Source organism: Mchenga conophoros, linkage group LG1 (assembly GCF_057382185.1).
Source record: "Mchenga conophoros isolate Kocher_MC1m ecotype Shallow Benthic linkage group LG1, M_conophoros_male_GT1.1, whole genome shotgun sequence".
In the NCBI taxonomy this organism is placed as follows: domain Eukaryota; kingdom Metazoa; phylum Chordata; class Actinopteri; order Cichliformes; family Cichlidae; genus Mchenga; species Mchenga conophoros.
Window position 1 is genome coordinate 1,996,113 of NC_140526.1, and position 22,268 is coordinate 2,018,380.

The 22,268-nt window shown below is 48.1% G+C and overlaps 1 protein-coding gene across 4 annotated transcripts in view; it reads left to right on the forward strand.

Annotated features, from left to right (window-relative positions):
- Window positions 1-22,268, forward strand: part of sh3gl3a (SH3-domain GRB2-like 3a) — a 26,909-nt gene continuing 4,641 nt past the window's right edge. For all 4 annotated transcript variants that reach the window (XM_085274543.1, XM_085274716.1, XM_085274633.1 and 1 more), the window contains exons 1-8: window positions 1-222; window positions 19,247-19,315; window positions 19,566-19,638; window positions 19,725-19,868; window positions 20,641-20,774; window positions 21,306-21,464; window positions 21,552-21,655; window positions 22,144-22,268. In XM_085274543.1, coding sequence (XP_085130669.1) covers window positions 178-222; window positions 19,247-19,315; window positions 19,566-19,638; window positions 19,725-19,868; window positions 20,641-20,774; window positions 21,306-21,464; window positions 21,552-21,655; window positions 22,144-22,268 — 853 coding nt within the window. In that variant the 5' untranslated portion in view covers window positions 1-177. The remainder of the gene's footprint in view (window positions 223-19,246; window positions 19,316-19,565; window positions 19,639-19,724; window positions 19,869-20,640; window positions 20,775-21,305; window positions 21,465-21,551; window positions 21,656-22,143) is intronic.

Below are 22,268 nucleotides of genomic sequence, written 5' to 3' on the forward strand. Positions count from 1 at the left end.
CCTCCCGCCGTTAGAGCTTCACTGAGCTCGGGGTCATGCTGCAATCTTAGCGGAGTCTGACTGATGAGTGCGGAGCTGTGGTGTCGGCTGCTTCGTTCTTGAGCCCAGCCTCCGTCGGCCGTGTGTTGAGTCGCTTTCCCGGAGTATTTTGTGCGGGGTTGAAGCCGTTCGTCCAGGATGTCTGTGGCCGGGCTGAAGAAGCAGTTCCACAAAGCCAGTCAGGTATGGAGGCGCCCGACAACAGCAGTTCGGATGCGGACCCTGATCTCCGCTTCAACATCAAACCGTGAACGGAATCAGGCTGTAGTTGGTCTGAAAACACGACAAGTCTGAGTTGTTATCGCTTAAAAATCGTGGGTTTCAAAACGTGTTTGCAGGGTGTGGATGGAGCGTTACTTTTCCGCCCAGATAAGTTGTTTTTATCGGAGATAACGTCACACCAAACACTGCTGGGAAAATCTGATGATTTAATCTAATTTCACACACACACACAAATAGATTCATCTTAAACCACAGTTATGGACTTTTTATCAATTTATGTAATCCGGTGAATAATTCGTCTTCATTGTTGTTGCCATACAAGTTCTTGTGAAACGTCAGACTTTGCTGTTTCCACAGTAAAACCAACAGGAAACACTAACAGAGAAGTACACGTAACTGTTTTTATTATGAATGTTTCGAGAGGCTTTAGGTCGACGTCTGGTTTGATTTTATCCCCTGAAAGGAAATCACACATGAAGCCCGTTTTTAGGCTTCATGGCGATGTTTGTGTGACTGAGGCACCAGCCAGATGTTTCGCACCTGCCACAGCTGCGCCGCGCAGTCATTTAAAGGCAGGTGGAGCAGTCTTTATCAGGTGGATTTCACTCCCGGGCTGTACGGTTTGTGTTATCTGGGTGAAGCTCCATTAGACTCAAATACCTTTTAACGTTACATGATAAAAATACCATTGAACCAGTGGAAGGACCTGCTATTCCCACTGCCACCAAAAACACTGTGGTTTGTGGGCGGCTGTGAGTAACATCTAACATTTGGACAACTTGGAAACAGCTCACAGACTGTTAGTCTCAGTGAACCTTCATCTTCACCTTTAAATAAGAATTCGCTCCAGTTATCAGTAGATCACAGGCTGGTTTCCATCAGCTTCCATCAGTCTCAGTGGGATTCGCTACACAGCACTGAATCTGTACGTTTAATACCATGATATGTACTGGTGATGCTGGGTGAGTCGGCTCAGCTTGCATGATTTGCTCTCTCTGTTGCATTTGATACAGCAGAGCATGCGAGAAGTATTGATTTCCATCAGTATTGGTGACTGTGCTTGTGGCGCACCACAGGGCTCCATTGTGGCCCCTTTGTCATGTTAGCAGCTGTTCCTTGTGTTCATATTTAAATCGCTTTTATGCTGATGATACTCGGATATATCTGCGCTTTAAACCAAGCAGAAGCTCCTTAATAAATTCCTCCAAATGAAACTAAATCAAACCTGATGGTATAAAAGATAGATGTAGCTGCCATTGTCATCTTGGTGTTTTTAAAATGATGTTAAAAGAAGGATTCTGACGGTGGAAGCTGAGAAGGACCAGGATTTGGGAAATGTTCTTAATGTTTGATTCAGTATGTCTGTGCAGCTTCTCGTGGTCGTCTGAAGAACTTGAAAAAAGGTGGCGACTGGGCTGTTTTAAGAGTTCTTTAACAACCACCTCCTAAGGGGACAACCCCAACCTGCGGTTAAATAGCTGGGACTCTCCACCTTTGTTTTTAGAACTGAAGAAGCTTCTTGGATGAGAACTGAAAGAAGTCCGTTTTATTCAGTACGACCCCAAATGAGTCACAGAGTACTGAAGTGTTAGCAGAGGTCCGGGGCAGCGCCGCTTTGGCGCTGCAGGTATCACCCCGTGGTGGAGATCTGTCATCAACGTGAGCTTCTTCCTTTTAAGACGTTTATATACGTTTTAAAGCACTTGGTTCTTGTTTTAACCTTGAGAATGTTATCTCTGCTGTTCTGTGATTTGCCTTTTCAGTGTCCAGTCACCGTTGTGTGTGTGTTTCTGTGAATGGTGTAAACTGTTTTTAATCACGTCCCCTGAATAGTTTCCAGGTTGTTTTTTGGTTAAACGTGCTTCAGATCTGCTCTCAGCAGTGGGGCAGTAGAATAAACTGATTTGATTTGTCATAGGAAGCGGGACTTGTGTGTTGGTTTTAGTCTATTTTTATTGTGTGTTATGTCTTCACAATGCATCGTGGCAGCAGGAAGACACAGAGTGTAGCCCACAGATTGCATCAGAGGCCTTTGCTGCGGTTATCGAGGCAACTTCAGGTTGAACCCTGTTTGTGAAGGTTGGTCACATCTAACTGGGATAAATTGCCACGGTAACTGATGCTGCAGACCCAACCTGCTCCGAAGCACTTACGTTTGAGATGAGCGCTCGATAGGTATGAAGTCAGCACTGACTGACCAATACGATCTCTGGAAACTAGCGTCAGAATTCCTGAAAGTTCCATGTGACCTCAGAGAGTACGGAGCATCAGTAAGATAAAGACTCTGAGTCACAACTTTATTGCTGATTCTATTTTTTATGGCCCTGTAAGCGCTGCTATCTGATCCCACGCCTGTTTGTGTTTGTGGACTCACAGTCGCCACTTTTTCTGCTTTTACTTCCTGCTTCAAACAAACTTCACGCAGCAGATTGGGAAACCCTCAGGAGACTTATGGACCTGATAACCACCTACGTGTGACCACTTAGCATGATCGATGATGAAGGGGAAGATATCCTGGATCCCGTCAAAGTCGCTTAATAGTGCAGCCTTGCAGATGAACCTAAACTAAAACGTTAGGAGCTCGGTGTGTTAGTCTTCTTTAGAGCCGTCGTTTCCAAAATGAACCTCGTGTTTCATTTAGTAAGACCGTAAACTCATCAGCAGGGCGTGTAATGAGCCCAGAGACCATGTGAGCAGCAGGCTCGTCTTCTCATAGACTGTAATCAGATTTCTTTTATAACCAGAGGAGTCGCCCCCTGCTGGCCATTAGAAAAAATGCCGGTTTGAGGTCATCTTTCCGTCTTTGGTTTCCACCTTCGTGGAGAGCTGTGGTCAGCCTCTGTTTGAGGCCTGGCTTTGTTTCAGTCAGAGTGCTGATTTCTTCTCTTAGTTAAACACTCGCACAGTGACAGTGAGGCGTTACAGGCCTGGGCCTGTGTTATTATTATCTTTAGCCACATAACGTGATAATTAGTCAGCTAAAGGCTGCAGCCCTGTGTGACTGTGCGCATGAACAAGAGAAAAATGAATCCATAATAAAGAGCGATCCAACCTTTTATTCATCAGTGATCGCCTGTGCTCAGTATTGCTTTTTTAAAAATTACTTTATGTTTTTATAAATAGAATAAAATAGCCCTTTATTGTCATTGTACGTGTGCAACAAAATTGTGGGTGCTCCACACCAGCTGTGCCGGAATAAAATATAAATAGCAGAATATGTACAAAATAAGAGAAGGGCCCACGTTAGACAAGACTTGGTCTGAATAGAGTCCGTGTATGAGTGACGGGGGTTACTCAGACCGTGGCTCAGATTGGTGAGGTGGGTGGGTGGGGGGGGGTGTTGCGTATAAGATGAAGTGTTAATCTTAGGTGCTGCAGCCCTTTCACCATCGACTGAGCAGGTGGCGTTGTGTCTGTCTCTGTAAGTCTGCAGATGTGAGTGTGAATAACAAACAGCTGGCTGATACAGCTCTCACCGTCAGCTCTGGGGTTTGGAGCTGTGAACACACCACACAGAAAACGCACCACATTCTCCAATCGCATTTTTATCTTTACCAAACTTGAACATGTACCCCTTTACTCCTTGAAGGGGGAGTGGGAGTTCCCCTTGAAGCTCTTCTCTGAACTGAGGCCTTTCCGTCATATTTCGGCTGTTTACAGAACAACACGACTGGGTTTGCATCAGCCGTCAGTGAGGGTGCTCTCTGCCAGTCCAGCCGCCCTCAGAAAAACACAGAAACTGCTCAGCGTCATCAAATGGTCATGAAACCAAGACTTTATTGATATACTGAGGTGTCATGTGGGTACTGGGAAGGTCGTCTTTAAGGGGGAAAGAGTTCAAGAAAATACATAAAAGCAGGAGTGGGCAACTCCAGGCCTCGAGGGCCGGTGTCCTGCAGGTTTTAGATCCTGGGTCAGCACACCTGAATCACATGATTAGTTCATTGCCAGGCCTCTGGAGAACTTCAAGACATGTTGAAGAGGTCATTCAGCCATTAAATCAGCTGTGTTGGATCAAGGACACATCTGAAACCTGCAGACACAGGACCTCGAGGCCTGGAGTCGCCCACCCCTGCATTTAGGTGTCGAGTGATGATGGTGGATTGCTCTCTCAGGGTTGGAGGACAGGCAGTTTATGTATCGTGGGATCTTGTTCAAGAATGGTGTTAAGGTGGAGCGTGTGGTGACTGGCAGGATGGTGCTGGTCCACCTTAACAGGTTTAATTTACCCATAATTCACTGCACCAGTATCCTGCTTCAGATAGTCGAGCTCTACAGGGCTCTAAGCTGCAGCCACACTGGAAGCGGTTCATTCGCCGTGCGTCGATTTGAGGCTGATGGATGGTCACTAGTGGAGATTCCTGGCTCTGGTTGCCTAGGTAACCAACTAATGCATTTACTACCAGGTCATGTGTTAATCATCGGGCTGCTCTGAGTGTTTGTCTCCACACATGCTGCTGTGCTTCGTGGACGGACACCTCGCTCCGGGCATCTTTGCTTTGTTCAGTCTGACCGTGCTGCCACTCTTCAGACAGAAGAGGCTTCTCCTGCAGCCTTTCCAAACAGACATACTTGTTCAGTCTTTTTCTGCTTGTGCTGTCATGAACTTCAACCTTTAACCGAGGCCCGTCGAGTCTTAGATGGACCTCTTGGGTTTCTCTAAGTGTCTCACGGTCTGAGCTTGGGATGAATTTGCTGGGACATATTTTCCACACCTGAATGCTCCAGACCTGACTCTGCTGTTCAGGTGACTCCACGGAGGCAGCTTATTCAAATCTGACAGAATAAAACTTTTAGGATTGCAGCTGTGATTAACGAACGCTTCCAGATTGAACGCTGCATACCTCGGCCTCCGCCCTGCAGTGTCTCCTGCCTCATGAAGTAGCTTCAGGTTAGAGCTGGGCGATAGAACGATAACGATATGTATCGCGATATAACTTTTACTCGATAGAGAAATTAAGCTATCGCGATAGACCTCGCCGCTCTTGTCCTCAAAGAAAAAAAAAAAAAAGGTCAGCCAATCCAAATTAAGTAGCGCAGAGCCGAACCAATCACAGCCGCAGCGTCACGTCGCGTGGCTTGTTACGTACAGCACAAGTGCCAAGCCGCACGTGTTTGTTTGGGAAGCGGCCAGCGGGTAATGGAGGAAATGAGTGTGCCGACTAGAAAAATCAACCGAGCGTGACCGAAGAGAAAACAGATGATGGTTCCAACGCCGGAGAGATTGTCGAACGGAAGAGCCATAGAAGTTCCGTAGTGTGAAGGTATTTCTGCTATTTCAAGTCTGACAAAAAACAGAGTAGCGTGCACTGTAAATGTGCCGAAAGCAAGTCTGGAAATACAATAAACTGGTGCATGCGTCACACTGTGCGCCACGTTATTGTTTCGGTGAAATGAATTTCTACAATACTGTTACTGTTAATTCTACTCTCTGCAGTGTTTAAATGCTTACATATACACACAGTTACTGTCCCTCCACACATACGACTCGGTTCTGCTTCTATGCCCCAGCTTTGTTTACTTTTTCCCACCGAGGCTTCTAGACTTCTGATTGGCCAACATTTCTGCACGGTTAGGAATCTAGCGCCACCTGCTGCTTTGGCATGTTCATAGCAGCGTTTTCCTTCATTTCTGCCTTTATGTGTGGACGGGATTATTTTTTAAAACGAAAACGGAAAATCTCCGTTTTCAAAAATACCCGTGTACGTGTGGACGTAGCCTCAGTCTCTGACTGGAAGCGCTAATTCGTCATTCGGCTTTTGTCAGACTAAAGTAACTGTTAAAACTGTTTGAAAAGCTCAGCTATACAACAAGGAGAGATTGAGAATTTCCTTTTAGTTCTCAGTTTATTTGATATTGACAAAAGTTAGTCAGTTTTGTCTGTTCTTCTGTAAAACAAACTAAGATTTATTTTTAGAATTAATATTTTGTTTCTAAGTGGAATTGACAATTTAGTCTGTTTCGTTTGTTCTATTTTGAAACTTAAACGCTTTAGCGGCTGCCTTTTGTGTAGTTTGCAATATTTGCCTTTATTTATCTGAAAAAGTCTCATGTTCCTTAAGTACATCTACCCTGTTGAACTTATTATGGGAAATAAATATTTAAATAAAAACAAGCTGCTGATTATTTCACATTTTACTTGTGAGCAACGGCACATTTAAATCTTATAAATATAGTTATTTGGCTTATATCGTGATAGATATCGTTATCGCCTGAAATGAAAAAAACATATCGTGATATGAAAAAATCTCATATCGCCCAGCTCTACTTCAGGTATGTGACTGGTGAGAGCGCTGATGCTGAGCTCTGTTTAATCACGGTGTCCTCTCACAGCAGGCTGTATGAACGCTGTCGTGTCTGTGAAATTATTCCTACGTGCACAAGCTGAAAGTCAACCTGCCACTTCCTGTTTGTGCATCAGTGTGCGGTGCACGACATCATAGATTGTGTTTTATTTTAAACACACGTGAAAGATAAACTCGAGGTCGACTTGGTTTCCACTTTCACTTATTTTCCGTGAGAAAAAGATGCAGACTGGGTGAAACCCGATGAATGCTCAGTGTTCCCTACCTGTGTGTTTTTCCAGGTACCTTTGATCTGTTTGTTTGAGTCCTGCACTGATAACAGTAAAAATCAATGCAAAGCATTTCAGAGCTTCTCTAACGCTGGCGTCACCCGCTGTGGTTTCCTGCTGCTGGAACACGGCGACACAGACTGATAGCGGCGCTCGTCAGCGTCGGCCTCTCCTGCACAGAAAAAACAAATCAGACGTGTTTTTACAGCGAGCTGCTCGTCGTGTGTTTCACGAACATTGTTTGCTGTTCACCTGCTTCCTGACACCGGGGTGGAGACCAGATGAACCAGCAGGAGATAACCGGGAAGGGAAACGCTATCACTTCCTGTTTATTTCAGCCACATCTCTCTTTGTTTCCACTATTGTTGGAAAAGCAGCACAATTAATATAGCAGAATATTTTCTCTGCCCGTTTTGGAAAAATCCTCAGTGCTGGGGGGTTTATAGTTGCACTCAGGTCCAAACCACTACTGAATTCTATGGAACAGCTGCTGCTGCTGCATAAGCCTTAGATCCAGCGTTCCCTCTGATCTGGGACTGTCCACTGTTAGTCCAGTATAGTTAATGTAAGCCAACTGGAAAGAGGATTGGAAAACGTGGCCTGGTCTGGTTTCTGTGGCAGCGTTTAGGTAGCAGGGTCACAATGTGCAGTAAACATCGTGAAAGCATGGCTCCATCCTGCCTCGTATCAAAGGTTCAGGATGCTGCCGGTGGTGTTCGTGCTACACTTTGAGCTTCATTTAAACTCCACATCCTGCCTGAGTATTGCTGCTGACCGTGTTCGTCCGTTTGTGACCGCCATGCGTCACGCCACAAAGCTCAGATCGACTCAAACAGGTTCATTGAACGTGATGACGAGTTCACGGCAATCAAACGTCAGTCAGCAGAGCGCCTTTGGAAGGAGGAAGGACGGGAGGTTCGTGTCACGGATGCAGACGATAAATCTACAGCAGCTGTGTGACGCCATCCTGTCGACACGGACCAAATCTGCGTGTTTAATCTGAGCCGTGAAGGAGAAGCTGTACCTTCAGTCTCGTTCCATCAGAACTTTGTGTTTGTGTGTCTAGTTAGATGTTGGATGATGCTGGTCCAAGATTGGTTCAGAGCGCTGGATCAGGTATCACCAGAACCTGCCCGTCTATCCATCTCACTCCATGACGCTCTGTGTTTACTAAGCTAACATAGCATGGAGCTCAGAGGAAGCTAACAGCACAGAGCCGTCAGTGTGGAGGAGTTTCTGTGTGATGAAGGTTATTTTTGTTTCTCTTCTGCTTCAGTCTGCTGCTCAGAGATGCTCTCACAGCCAGACCGAGAGCAGGAAACCAGGAACTAACGTGACGAGAACAGAAAGACTCCCACACTGAGCTGAAATCAGCCTGTAATTTATCCCAGTTTATCCCAGTTTTCTCCTGAATTCAGTAACTGTTTATTCTTGGATTTATTTACTTGTTAGGTTTCATTGAAGAAGTGTTTAAAATGGTCATTGAAGAATAACTGAAGCTGTTGTTTTTACTGATGGACACAGTGTGACACACAGAGACTTCAGGAGGAGAACAAATGAGGCATAAAACAAAGATCTGAACTTTTTTAATGAGCAACAGCAGGAAAAAGCTTCGATGGTCACGTGGACTCGAAGGAAGATTGGAATAAAAACTGAGGAAGAGGAGCTGAAGTGTCAGCTCGGCGAGGATGTCCTGTTCAGGCAGTGGATGTGGATCTTTAAAGGTCCACAGCAGACAGGACAGACTTCACCAGAACGTCTTTTAAAGACAAATAGTGACAATGATGTCATCTACTTGAAACCGCAGGCGTCTTTATTTAGTCTGTAACCTTTGGGTGATTTTTCTGGTTGAAGCTCGAGGTAAACAGACCGGTCGTGTCTCAGCGGCTCAATAAAGACGAGCTGTGTGAACTGAGCGCGATGTGGGTTTGCGGTGTGTCGGGATCGCGATCTGCCCCAGTCTGTCACTCAGTCACAGCTGTGGTTTTCCTCATCTGCTGCTCTCTTTGCCGTGCAGTCGCTGAACAGGTGGAGCTCGCCATCCGTGACGTTTTAACACTGTTGTCGTCTCACACGCTGAAACCACACGAGAGCCATAACACTGCCTGTCTTCATCAGAGCGAGGCTTGTTTGGGGATTTTTAGCCCGACCTCTACTTTCAAGCTGACAGGTCTTTAGTCTGATCCAGCTCACGTACGATTTCATCGTCTCAGGCAGCTTAGGGCTGCAGAGCATCGCCTCCATTTCGCCCAAGCGCTGCGTCTTTCCCAGCGTTGTCCAATGAACGATGACCTTTGGGATCAGTGATGTTCATCACCAGTGCTTTGTGAGGACAGTTTGTAGCTTGTGTGTTAAATTCAGGTTATACTGTCTGATCCTGAAAGGCTGAATGATTGGATGCTGTAAAGCCTGCGATACTTTCTCTTCACGCCGGAGGATGGAAATGAACTCTGTCACAGGACTGTTGTGTTTGTGTTTGGGCCACATGGTGTGATCGCACATTAACACCCCGCCCCCCCGACGATCGATTACCTGTGATTGGATGGGAGTCCAGAGAAGACTGTTTCTGTTCTTTAGCACGCTTTACGAGGTTTACGTCCAGGTGTAGCCCACCTCTCCTCCAGTGACAGCGAGGATCGACTCCAGGATCCTGACTGAATGTCGACACATTACATCCTGGTATATTAAGTATTTTTGTCTTGTAATATTCTAGTTTTTATGCAGATGCTTTTCTTGCTTTCATCCATCAGAGAGTTTGTCAAAGGCATTGTTGCTCTTGCAGTTTTGACTTTGACGCGCAGCTTTAGTGCTGAAGTCATTCTCACTCACAGAGTTTGGAAAGCGAGACTCTCGCTGTTTTCTTGAACTTTAGTTATAAATGGCTGAATGTGAGGTGAGTCAAACCTCAGCGGGCACTGAAACGACAGGAAAGCAATGAAATCTAACTGCACAGAAATCGTTGTTTCGTGTTCTTTTAAAACTACATTTTGGAATAACTTAAGAAGCATTGATGTCAGCAGAGCGGAGGTGAAACGATCTCAGGTGTGAGCGGGGGTCTTGATTCCGGGTCTGGTGGAGGCCTCGCTGCACGCCCGCAGCCTCAACGACCTGGTCTGTCTGCAGCTGCAGTTTGTTCTTACGCTAACCTGCTGCGTTCGCTCGCCACCTGCAGCAGGAACAAGATGCCGCTGCTCAGAGATGCAGCTGACAGCTCGCTGCGCCGAGCCCATCCATCTTTAATGATCGGTGATGGAGGACCGAGCCCCGGTCGCCTGGCGGTCTGGCTCATTAACATTTCAGCAGCTCATCATTATCATCATCACTGCTGCTTCCCTGTGACGTAAATCAGCCGGTTTATGTTGGCAGTGCGAGGCGAGAGTCCTCCAGCCGAGCAGCAGAAGGTTTATGATGCAAAGATTTCCCAAAAGGTGAAACGTTACACTGGCTTCTGTTTGATCCCCCGAGGAAACACCCGGTTCTAGCACAGCACGCCGTTTCCTGCTGAGTGTCATTTTAACCAGGTTTTATTTTGTTCATCGGGATAGCAAAGGATGCAGGTTTCTGTCAAACAGGGCAACAGTCTCGGTGCTTCAGCTGCGCTCAGAGCAGTCGTACATGTGTGCGACTCGCCGAGCAGACGAAGATGTGGAGCCAGAAAAACCTGCAGACGATTCCAGTCTGGTGGTTTTTATTGAAGGAACGCTGGCCTGTTATAATATCCTGTTTATCTGCAGTGGAGCTTTGATGTTTTTAAGTTTTGAAGGTGTCAGGTTGTTACTATTGTTACTGCTGTGTAACAATCGTTTTGTTTGAATTGCTTTTCATTTTAGTTTCTTTTGTAATAACCTTTGATCTCGTGATGAAAACGAGTTTGTGTGGCTGAACTGATGCGTTCGCCTGATGGACCTGAAGCCGCGGTTGGCAAATGGTGACATCAGCACAGTGGTGCAAACATTTATACTGGTTTCATGTATCGGCTCTTGCGGTCTTCTGCTGAGTGATGGTGCAGATGAGATCGTTGTTTTGCGGTGGTCTCTGCAGGACGCTCGTCCATGCTGGAGAAACTCACTCAGACTCTGTTAGCTGCAGACGTTACCTTCAGTGTAACTGGGGCTTAATTAAACGTTGGTGGCTTAACTGGGAAACTGACTGGTTCTCACCTGTGACGTGAAGCTTGATCGTGGCCCTGCAGCTTCAGCAGACGGGCTTTTGAGTTTCTCAGAGCCCAGTTAGCACATTTTAATTATTTTATTGTAAGTTTGTTGAAAGTGGAAAACGGCCTAACCTCGGCCCGATGGTCAGACCACCTCTGTTTAAAACTGTGACTCCTGGAAGTTAACGCAGGCAGACGGAGCTGCCGGCGCTCCACACGAACCAGACGACTGTAAAAACAGCAGCTGATGTTTGTCGCTCTGACAACCTTTGCAGGAGTTATCAGAGAGGTGGCCTGAAATCTCCCGACCAGATTAGCTTCTGACTCACCCGATGGAGACGTTTCCTCAAAGACACGGGGAGTCATTTAAAACTAAATGATTTTGTGAAGAAGGTCAAACAAACACACGTGCACCGGCACAGCCCACACTGCAGCACTTTATCACTAGTTCACTTGTTCATCTCCCTGACCTTTGACCCTGAGATGTTTTAAATCGAATATTTTCTCATGACGTCTCTCGGTCGTGTTATCTGACCTTAATGATTCATGGAAGACGCAGAGTGCATTGTCGCTGCGCACTTATTAACTCAAGTTAACAAGTGAAGACAGAAAAGCTTCTCTGCAAGAGTCAGATTTGTTTGTGACAAATAAGTGATCGGTGTAATCAGCTGCCTCTGCAGCGAGTCTCGCAGCCCACAGACGGACTCCATCTCCTCCGTACTCTGCATCTGTGACTCCAGCTTCATGATGGAGGTCTCCACCTGCTGCAGGTTCTCGTTAGAAAACCCATCCAGCTGCAGGAGGAGGCAGAGGAGGAGGAGGCGGGAATTTTCTGGAGAAGCAGCTGATTAACATCAAGAACCAAAACGAGCAGAGCGACGTGCCTGCAGGGAGGCGGGGACTGTGTCACTGTCGGAGAGATGAGAAATAAAACACGAACAAGTAGAAATTGACATTTTTCTGTAACCATGTGATCCATAAACTAAAATGTTGTTTAATAAGGGTTGAAATTTGAACTCGAGCTCATCAGAAGAGTGTTTACTCGGCTCACAGAGCAGGTGAGCAGCACGCTCTTTTCTGCACTGCTTTAACAGATATAAGAGTCGCCCCCTGCTGGATATTAGCAATAATGCAGGTTTAAGACACCTGTGCATTGTTTGACTTCACTTGTCAGAACTTGAAGGTACGCCTGACTTATGATGACATCCAGTGATGTTCGAAGGTCATTCAGCTTGGTCTGTGAACACACAACCCCACAGCCAATCAGAATGAAGCTGGCCTAAAGGGGGAGGGGTTGAAACTGTATCACAAGTTTCTGCTCTGAAGGCCCAGCGTGGTCAGCAGACCTGACAGGAAGTATGTGAGGCGATGGGTCTGACTGAAGGAACCATAATGACATTAGACGTGACCATCAGCAGTCGACGCGTGTCCCTGTAACCACGGGGGATTAATCCAGTAGTTTCACGCCGTCCTGTCTAACGTATTTTATTTTCTCGTAAATCCTCTCGCGTCTGTTTTCTAGGAGACGACCTCGTTAACTCGTTTCTGTTTGATTCCCTGAAACTGAGCCGCTGTTTGTAGGTCGGGCTCAGAAACAGAAGTGACGGGAAACGCAGCACAATGACTGCAAGGCTGCTGCTTCCTTCCTGCTGAACGCATGAGGAAAGCTCCACCCACGGCGTGCGCGCACACACACACCTGACTGTGAACGCTGTGGTTGCATTCACTGCAGCTCACACTCACTCTGTAGAGTAAAGGCTGCTTAAATATAAAATAATGACACTGGCGAGTGTTGATCAGTCAGCTGGGCCTTAAACACAGCTTCGTGGGCGCTGTGTTACTCCTGCGTGCAGTCATGATAAAGTTGCTCTTCACACTCAGACCAAAGATTTTCTCACAGCTGTGATGCGTGTGCGTGTGTAAGTTTAGCGTGTCCAGGGTGACGGCAGCGCTGCTTTGATGATAAATCCAGTCGTAGGTCTGCAGAGTGTGTGCGCTCTTTTATGGCGCAGTCAGATTATTGCTCAACACTGACGCTCAAAGTCCTTGAGTGTAAGTTCGGTCTTATGAATTCAGCTTTGACCTCACGGTGGTTTTCATTAAGGTCACAGGAAGCGTTTCCACAAAGCAAAGGAGGTTTTTTATTTTTGACTCTGCTGATTAGCTGAGTATTGGTAAAGGCTCGCTTAGCAGCAGACACAACAGAGAGCCAATCAGAGAGCAGGAACAGGTCAGGTTGACCTAAGATGTGGTGAGGTTGACGTGACCTTTTCCACATTGTTAGTGGGAGGTTGTTGAAAGCCTCCTGAGGCTGCTGATTCGTCTTTTTTCTTCCTTGCGTGCTCTGACTGTGTTGTGTCTCTAACAGGTCGCTTTTTCCTTTAAACGATGTCTGACTGTCGCGCGTACACTCTGATGGACGCATCGGGCGCAGCCTGGGGTCGTCATCCTGCTTTGTTTCGTTTTGCCTCCTGCACGCAGCGAGGCGGTCACTTTGCTCCGGTCTGCTTCCTCTCTCCTGTTTCCCTGCAGGCCTCTGGTCAGCTCCCTGGTTCTTGATGTCAGTCGGCTGCTTCTCCACAAAGTCTCTGGGTCGCTGTTTCCAACAGCTGCAGCGGGTGGAGAAGCGGCTCCGGCCTGAGCAGAACAAATGTGCTGAAAGCCCGAGTGATGCGAGCGTCGCCGGAGGCGTGAAGTTTATCAGTGGCGTTGTTCGTGTACACGACGCTCTCCGTGTGGGGAAACACCGACCAAGCTTCACGCAGACGTGCAGGAGCGTCTGAGGACCAAGTCACAGCTTTGTTAGCAGGACAAAGCGAGTACTGACCTCCGGCCTGTAATCGCATCAACCTATCAGCTTGTTGATGGTGTGAACAGCAGTGAAGCGTCCCCTCCAGCTCAGCTCTGTGCTCTGGGAGCTCGCTGAAACAATACGTTCCTGCAAACACACACAAAGCACACACAGCTGAATTCCTGTGTGCGTGCGGAGGCCGGTGACTCAGCGTCGCGAGAGATTCCTCTTTGTTTTGACGGGAATCTGCTGCTCGCTCCGGCGGGCGCCGTGGTTTGACCGGTGTCACTCTCTCCCCGTCGTTAATAACACACCTCAGCTCAGAGCGTGACGCTGACTCACAAACGCACAACAACCCAGCTGAGCTCGCCTTCCTGTTTCTCCACTCCTCCAGACAAACTTTCCGACACGATCCGTCACGCTGTGAGGCCGAGCGAAACGCCGAGCGGGGACGGGAGCGCGCGTCGGTGCGGACGAGTGTTAAAGCGTTTAATTAACCTCCGGACGCTTTTGATTAACCTTAAAATCTGAAGTCAGATCTTTTCCAAGAGGTTAAAACAAAAACTAGTTTTTAGTTTCAGGGGAAAAAGAGAGAAAAGTTTTGGACCTGAAGATTAAATTAAGTTTAATGAATACTTAACGACCCAGCGAACTCTACTTCCTTTAAGATGAGTGTGTCTTTGTTCAGTGTGTAGAGCTGTCACATGAACATTTATTCTGTGCATTTATTGAAGTTGAGGTGGGACAACGGGTAGGACCGCCGTCTCACAGAGGCCGTCGCTGCTCTGAGGCTGCACAGACAACATTCCCTGGACTTCCTGGATGTTGTTGGGTGTGTTTCATTTGGACGTGCTGGAGACGCTCAGAGACGCAAACAAATGCCCCAAAGTTTGGTTTGATTTTCAGACGTCGGGCGTGTTCTTGCCCCAACTTAAGATCTTCTGAAGAGCTTTTAGAGTCATACTTCTTCATTTTTAGGCCTTTCCTTTTGGGAAAGTCAGAAATATTCAATAAAAATTGAAGAGAATGCAACAGGTTAATATACGAGGCCTCGGACGCCCTCGCAGAGGCTGGAAGCTGATGTTTACGTGTGCGCTCTGGCTGCAGCGTTATTGCTTGGCGTGTGTGTGTGTGTGTGTGCGTGCAATCTGAGCTGCACAATCAAAGAAATGCTGCAAAGCTGCTGCTGCTTTGATCTGTGAGGAGACGTTAACATCCTGATGAAGATGGCGGCGTGCGGGGAGTCGGCGGGTTTTCACTGCTGAGCCTCGTGTTCAGCGCTCGGGATCATTTCAGCTCTAATGTGTCGGTTCACGTGGAGTCTGCGTGGATTAAAAGTCTGTCTTAGCCACCTGTAACCTGCTGCTAATGCATCTGGCCTGCAGGCTTTGTGCCGTCTCCTCCTCTGACATCCATCAGCTGCCAAAGGCTGCGTTACTTTGGAAACAGTTACACATGGTTACATTTACAAACAGTTACACATGGTTACATTTACAAACAGTTACACATGGTTACATTTACAAACAGTTACACATGGTTACATTTACAAACAGTTACATTTCACTTTACATTCAGATGAACTTCCACGTTGTCCTTCACGATAACACGTTGCCTTTAAAACTGCATCTTTTGCACATGTTTTAAAGGAGACTTGTTAGCGTAGCTTAGTATAAGTCACAGTTCAAACTAATCCATCTTTTTGTTACAGTGTCTTAGTTTAACTCCTGGTGCTCTCGAGGCTGCTGCAGGCCTTTGTCTCACTCTCCTGTCTCTGCCCTCATCATCCTCACCGTGCAGCACATCTTTAAGCTCGGCGTGTGACAGCCCACGGGGTCAAGGTGTCCCACAGAAACCTCCTTGTGATGTCATTTGTCTGCTCGTACACAAACTTTCATTGAGGGTCATTTAACCCCCATCCTGCTCACCCGTGCTGACTGTGCTGATCCAAGGATAAAAGCCTGTAATAAAATGTAGCCTGAGCTTGGATTACTGTAAATACGCTGAGCTCATTATTATTAACTTCAAACGTTCAATGGGAACGTCCAACGCTGGAGCAGGAGATACACGTCAGGAAGTGCGGAAAAGAAACCTGAACGTTGAACCGATCATTCTTTGTTTTTAGGAAAAGTCCCGGTCACGTGGCTAACCACGTCCCGACCCCAGCTCTGTGCTTGTGCTTCTGTGATGATCTAGACGGAGCGTGCAGCGAGTCTGCAGCGAGACGTTCAGCCTTCCTGTTCAGCGCCCCCTCCTCTGTCCTAGAAAGGCTCTGCCCGTCAGATTGGGCTCATTTCTCTGAGTCTGCTAATTTTACCCAGGCTCTGACCCACTTGGTGAATCTTTCCTGCTACTCGGCAGCACTTGTAGTCGAGCCTGAAGCGCACACACACACACAAACAAACACACCCCACTCTGCGGAGTGTTTGGACTCGACGGTTGGCCGAGCGATCGTGTTGTGACTGCGTTCGTTAAACTACTGAAGGTGACACTAATGCTGTCGGGCACAGTCGGCTCGTAGCTCGGCGTGCAGCCAATCAGAGCTCTGAGTTTATTATGAAACTGAGCAGTTGCACTGCAGCTGGACTTCCTGACGTTTCAGTATCAGGTGGATAACATCCCTAAAACCTTTCTGGGCTTTTCTCAGGGGTTTGTACACTTTTACCAGCTGTGGTAAAAGTGATCGCACAGCTGGGTGCAGCTGGACAGGTGTGCAGCTCACAGGTCTTAGGTTGGTCGGGAGGACGTAGGCTCAGCATTAATGACGCTGTGATGAAAGGCTACTTGTTTTGGGACAAATGTCGGCGGCGGCGTTTCCAGCGCTTCGCCTCGTCCCGTTTATTTAAACGAGATCTTCAGGCTAACTGGCTGATGAGTTACCAGGTAAAGCTCGTGTAACGTGATATTAACAAGCAGGCCTGCAGTTATGAAGGTGAATATTAGATCATGCACAGGTGGGTTCTGCCAGAAAACTTTGTTAGCTGCAGCGCTGCTGGGATGTTCATGGAGTGTGGTCCACCAGTACAGGCAGCTATGTCTCTGCACTGGTTTGTACTGGTTTGCCTTCTTTTGACTGGTTCCATTCCATGTTACTGTCCTCAAAGCTTTAAAAATGGTTTCCCTCACTGATGTGTGCCTCGCTGCAGTTCAGCGGCGGCCTACAGGGACCAGAGATAAGACGGGATGTCCTGTATCGATCCTCGTATTGATCTCATTCTTTGTACTTAATCCAGTAAAATCAGCACCACGAGTAACTGACTGACTGGATGACGTTCAGTTACCTGAAGGAGAAGCTGCATCCGATATGACGCCTCGCCACGGCGTCACTCTGCTGTCGTTTACAGCTGTTTGTGTGATTTGTCAGTGGGCTGTAAACGGCGCCGTATGATCGGTTTATCACATGAGCAGCAGGACGCTGAGAGTCCAACAGCTGAGAACATGACACAGCGCTGAGTGGATGGGACACACCTTTATTACCGGGTGTAACGTGGCTCACCTGTGCTCTTTACACCTAAGACGTCTGACCTCATAACAAACATCGTCTGATCCAGAGGACGGCGTATCAGGTGCATCGTCTCAGGTTCTGCGCTAACGTACGATCAGGTTTAGTTTCTTCTGCACCTGTAACAGTGCTGATGGTCCAGTCCTGGGCTGTTCATGGATCTCACGACAATGTTTGCTCTTTATTTCCTGCTGTAACAGAAAAATCTATCTGTGATAGTGTGGAGCATAGAGCGTGTCCTGTATATGTCCAACAGGTGAGTTACAGGTGAACATGCTCCGCCGTGCAGCTGTTATGAAGGAGAATTATCTACACAGAGCAAACAGTGTGTGTATCCGGCTGTAAACATGTTTATTATGCTGTGAAGTTTGAACAGGAGTCTGTGGGGCTGACTCACTGCTGCCTCTGCTGGACGTCAGAGGAACTGCAGATGTTTGGACTTCACGTGTCTGAAGGTTGATGCTCAGTTGAAGCTGTAGCGGTGCTGCGTGGTACGAAGGTTTGTGGTCATCGTACTCGTGTAGAAGCGTCTCTGAGGTGGACGACACGCTCCGTCTGCCTCAGTAATCCTGAATTTCCCCTCGTGGACGTGATTTCCTGCCGCTCGGCGCCCGTCGCGTCGTCTCACATCTGGTTGAACCTGAAAGTCTCGTGTCGTGTCTCCTGGCAGTTCTCAGGTTAGCAGAGCTGCAGGTTGCTGTGTGATCTCCAGGCTCTGAACTCAGCCTGCAGGTAGTTTTTACTGAGCTGCTGTTACAGGAAGACCTCGTAGTTTCAATTCATGTCGTGAATAAAAGGCTGCAGTCACCACGTAACGTTTTCAATGTTTTGCTGGCGTGTCCGTCCCTCCACAGTACCCCCCACCCTGCATGTTTTTATTGCACATTAGCTTCTGGTTCAGCTCAGCGTGTCTTAAACATGCTGTTTAGTTTTTATAAGCAGAGGATTAAAAAGGCCAAACAGACCTGGGATCAGCGTGCAGAAGCATGAATCAGACTGACCTTAAAGTTTATTGATCCCTAAATAAACACAGATATGGGTCAGATTTCAGCTCAGGCTGCAGTCGCAGGTCTGACTGGCCCACTGCCCCAAATCTGAGAGCTTTACTTTGTGTTCAGAGAATTTTTATCCTCTTTAAACGGCGTCCGCGCTGCTGTTACTGCTGTGTGAGCGCCCGGCAACTCCAACCAAACCGTCAGCCAATCAGAGCCTCTGACAGTAACGAGTAAATGTAATTAAGTTACTCTCAGCGGTCTGCTTTACACCTTTTTACTTTAGAGTGTCATCGCTCAGCACCACCTTCCAAGTGTCGATGCAGTTTACTGTGTGATGTGCACTTTTATTTTGAAAGGCACCGGCCTTCATTATATCACGAATAATGTAAACGTGCTCTGTAAGTGATCAGTGTGTTACTGTTGTCCAGCTAAATGCTCACACTAATAAAGTTTCTTTGAAGTGGCGACAGTGTTACTGCGGCTCGTTAGCCATTGGTCGATGCTCGTGTTTCCTGTGTAAACCCGGCACGTTTACCAGTGTCCATCACACAGGCTGCGAGTGAAGTCAGTCTGTCCGTGTGGAGCTCTTTATAGCCCAGAAAACATGGAGTCACATACGGCGCTGTGTGAGCCTGCTTCAAACAAAGATGTCACACGGCGTGGGAACGAAGTTAAACGTGTGTAAAATCTGCATTTCTAATTGAAATGACCGTCACAGGAGGAGGTCCGTGTTTCGGCGTCTCTTCCAACACCACAGTGACAGATTGTGAGGATGATGTCATCCTCGGATAAATCCCAGAGGCGTTAAACGGTGATTAGTGGAGCGACGGCTGGAGCGTGAGCCGGGTTTACTCAGATGTGTTGAAATTTGAATGCAAGCAGGGAAAACTTTATTGAACGCATTCAGAAGCACAAATGTTAACAAATAAAGACGCTTCAGGCCTCTGTGACTCTGTGTGCTCTCTCTGTGCAGCTCCTCAGTGAAAAGATCAGCGGGGCGGAGGGGACGAAGCTGGAGGAAGACTTCTTAGAGATGGAGCGGGTGAGTCCAGCACACGCCGAGGGTTGCGGCCGGCCTGCTCACCGCTTTCACTCATACGCTCGGGACAGAACTGGGAGGTCTCGTCATCTTCAGCTGACGAAACACTTCACTCGGGCCGTCCGCTTTATTTAACTCGCCGTTAAAACGTTTGTTAGCTTTAGGAATTGTACGATTTCACAACAAACTGAACCGTTTGCTGAATTTAATCTTTCAGATGTCATCCTGACATTTAACTGCAACCTTTTTTCAGAAAATCGAGGTGACCAGCAAGTCGGTGCTTGACCTCCTGTCCAAAACAACAGAGTACCTCCAGCCTAACCCAGGTGCGAAACACCTCCATGTTTGCTGTTCTTTGAGCTTTCTGTGCTACAAACTCAAACCTGCGTTTGATTCTTTGTTTCCTCGCCAGCGTCTCGAGCCAAACTGAACATGCTGAACACGATGTCCAAGATCCGAGGGCAGGTGAAGACCACCGGCTACCCCCAGACCGAAGGCCTGCTGGGCGACTGCATGCTGCGCTACGGCCAGGAGCTGGGAGAGGACTCTTTGTTTGGTACCAGCTCTCAGATGCCTCAGGTCCTCTAACAGCTGCACAGAGGCCGTTACAGGCGGCGCCAGCGCAAACCCTGCACTGGCACCGAGGCGTGAGCACGGTCATCTTTGGCCTTTCACTGCAACATTTAACATGGACGCAGCTGCTTAGTACAAGACGCATGCAGAGCGTCAGTGTTACAGTGATGCAGCAGTTTTCAAAGATTGCTCCGTAATAAAATCTGCACAGTGCACCACAAGTTTAAAAGCATCAATGTTGTGAATGCTGCTTTGCCTCCTTCATGACGTCAGGTGTCAGCGTGACGCTCGGTGTTGCTGAACAGGCGGTCTGCTGCAGAACGCTGCATGTCGGACAAAAGCCTGCAGGACTGTGTGCAGGTTACAGTGCACAGTCATACAAGGCAGAAGTGTCGTTTGTAATAATGGCCAGCAGGGGGCGTGGCCTCAGGTTAGAGGAGGCGGTACGATTGCAGCCTGACGTTCATTTTAAAATTCTGGCCGTCAGAGTCGGAAAGCAGCCGAGTCTGAAACCAAGTCACCGGCCAATGAGTGTGCAGCGTCCCTCCTTTGAGCTGGTCACTCGCTGTGAGGTCAGGATGCAAAGAACTACAGATTTCCTCCCTCGTCGTGTCCCTGTGTTTGCGCCCCTCTGTGCTGCTGTTAGTCGGCTGCGTGTGTCAGTGTTGAATGAGGAGTTTGTACCTTGTAGATGATTTTATTGAGATCACTGTGATAACGGCTCATTGGAGGCGGCACCTCTCTCTGTCCTGCAGGATGCGCTCTGGTGGATGTGGGTGAGGCCATGAGGCAGATGGCAGACGTGAAGGACTCTCTGGACATAAACGTCAAACAAAACTTCATTGACCCCCTGCAGAATCTACAGGACAAGGACCTCAAAGAGATCACGGTAAAGACAGACGAGAGACTGCGAGGTTCTCTGACCGCTGGCGCCGTTTGCAGCGCAGCAGAAACACGCGCTGAAATTTCTGCAGCGAATTTGCAAACGGTTTGAAATCTGCCTGTCGGGGCGCTGCACGCACAGATCATCCTACCTCCGCTTTACTGCGCGAGATGCTGTGCAGCAAACCTGCAGCTTCTCCTCTCCGTGTGCCGAGCTAATGCTAGCTGCTAACCCTCTGACCTGCACCTGGACTCTCAGGTGTGTGGGCGGAGTCACATCAGATATTTGGGCCATTCTTCTGATCGTGAATTTCACTCTTACACTCGAGTTTTTAGACGACGTTATCCTCAGTACACTCGCCTCTTATACGCTGCTCGTGGCGTTTAGCCTCGTGACCTCCACCTGCACACGCCTGATCACTTCGCCTCCACATCAGCTCAGTAAATCTGTTCACGATGGTTTTAAATGAAATGTTTTTGTAAAGAAACACACAGTGTGACGTGCGTGTCGACGTGTTTCTGCCGCTGGTGTTCGCAGCATCACCTGAAGAAGCTGGAGGGCCGCAGATTAGACTTTGACTACAAGAAGAAGCGTCAGGGGAAGATCCCGGACGAGGAGATCCGGCAGGCGGTGGAGAAGTTCGACGAAAGCAAAGAGCTGGCTGAGAGGAGCATGTTCAACTTCCTGGAGAACGACGTAAGAGACGCGAAGACGCGGGTAACGGGGAGGGTTTCACACGTGAGACGTTATCGTTTAACGTGCGTGTGTGTGTGTGGCCACCAGGTGGAGCAGGTGAACCAGCTGTCAGCACTGATCAAGGCGGCGTTGGAGTACCACCAGCAGTCGTGTGAGATCCTGCAGGAGCTCAGTGGGAAACTGCAGAAGAGGTAAGAGAGCCGCTTCTCCTCCGCTGCGATCGGGGTTCGTGTCTGCGTGGCGTTCGCGGCGCTCGCGGCATTCTTCGGGACGTCGTTTCACGCTGTGAACAGCAGGTCTGTCAGCAGCGTTTTTAAAGCGGGAGCTCACTGAGTTTGTCTGTCACCGAAGGTGTTTTTCACACTTCAGCTTCTGTTCTTGATGAAAGCGTCTGGATTTGGCCGCCGCTCGCTGTCGGCGGATTGCGCAGACATCAGAAGTTTTATCCTCCTGAAATGTCAGAGCCTGTTACTCCATGTTTCCATCAGTAAAGGCTAAAAACACTCGTTAAACACGCGCTCAGTAAGGTAGAAGTAGCGAGTAAGAGCGCTTATAAACCCTGAAATTTGCTGAGATCTGAGGTTTGTGGGCCCGTTTCCCCTCGGAGCGTCCGGTCTGCCGCCGGAGAGGAAATGTCGGCTTTGATTCGAGTCGCCTCCCTCTCTCTCTCCTCCTCCAGGATATCCTCGGCCAGCAGCCGGCCCAAGAGAGACTTCAAGCCAAAGTCGATCAGGAGCAGCATCGAGGCGCTCGACAGCAACCAGCACAACGGCCTGTCCTACAGCTCCTCGCTCAAGTCCACGG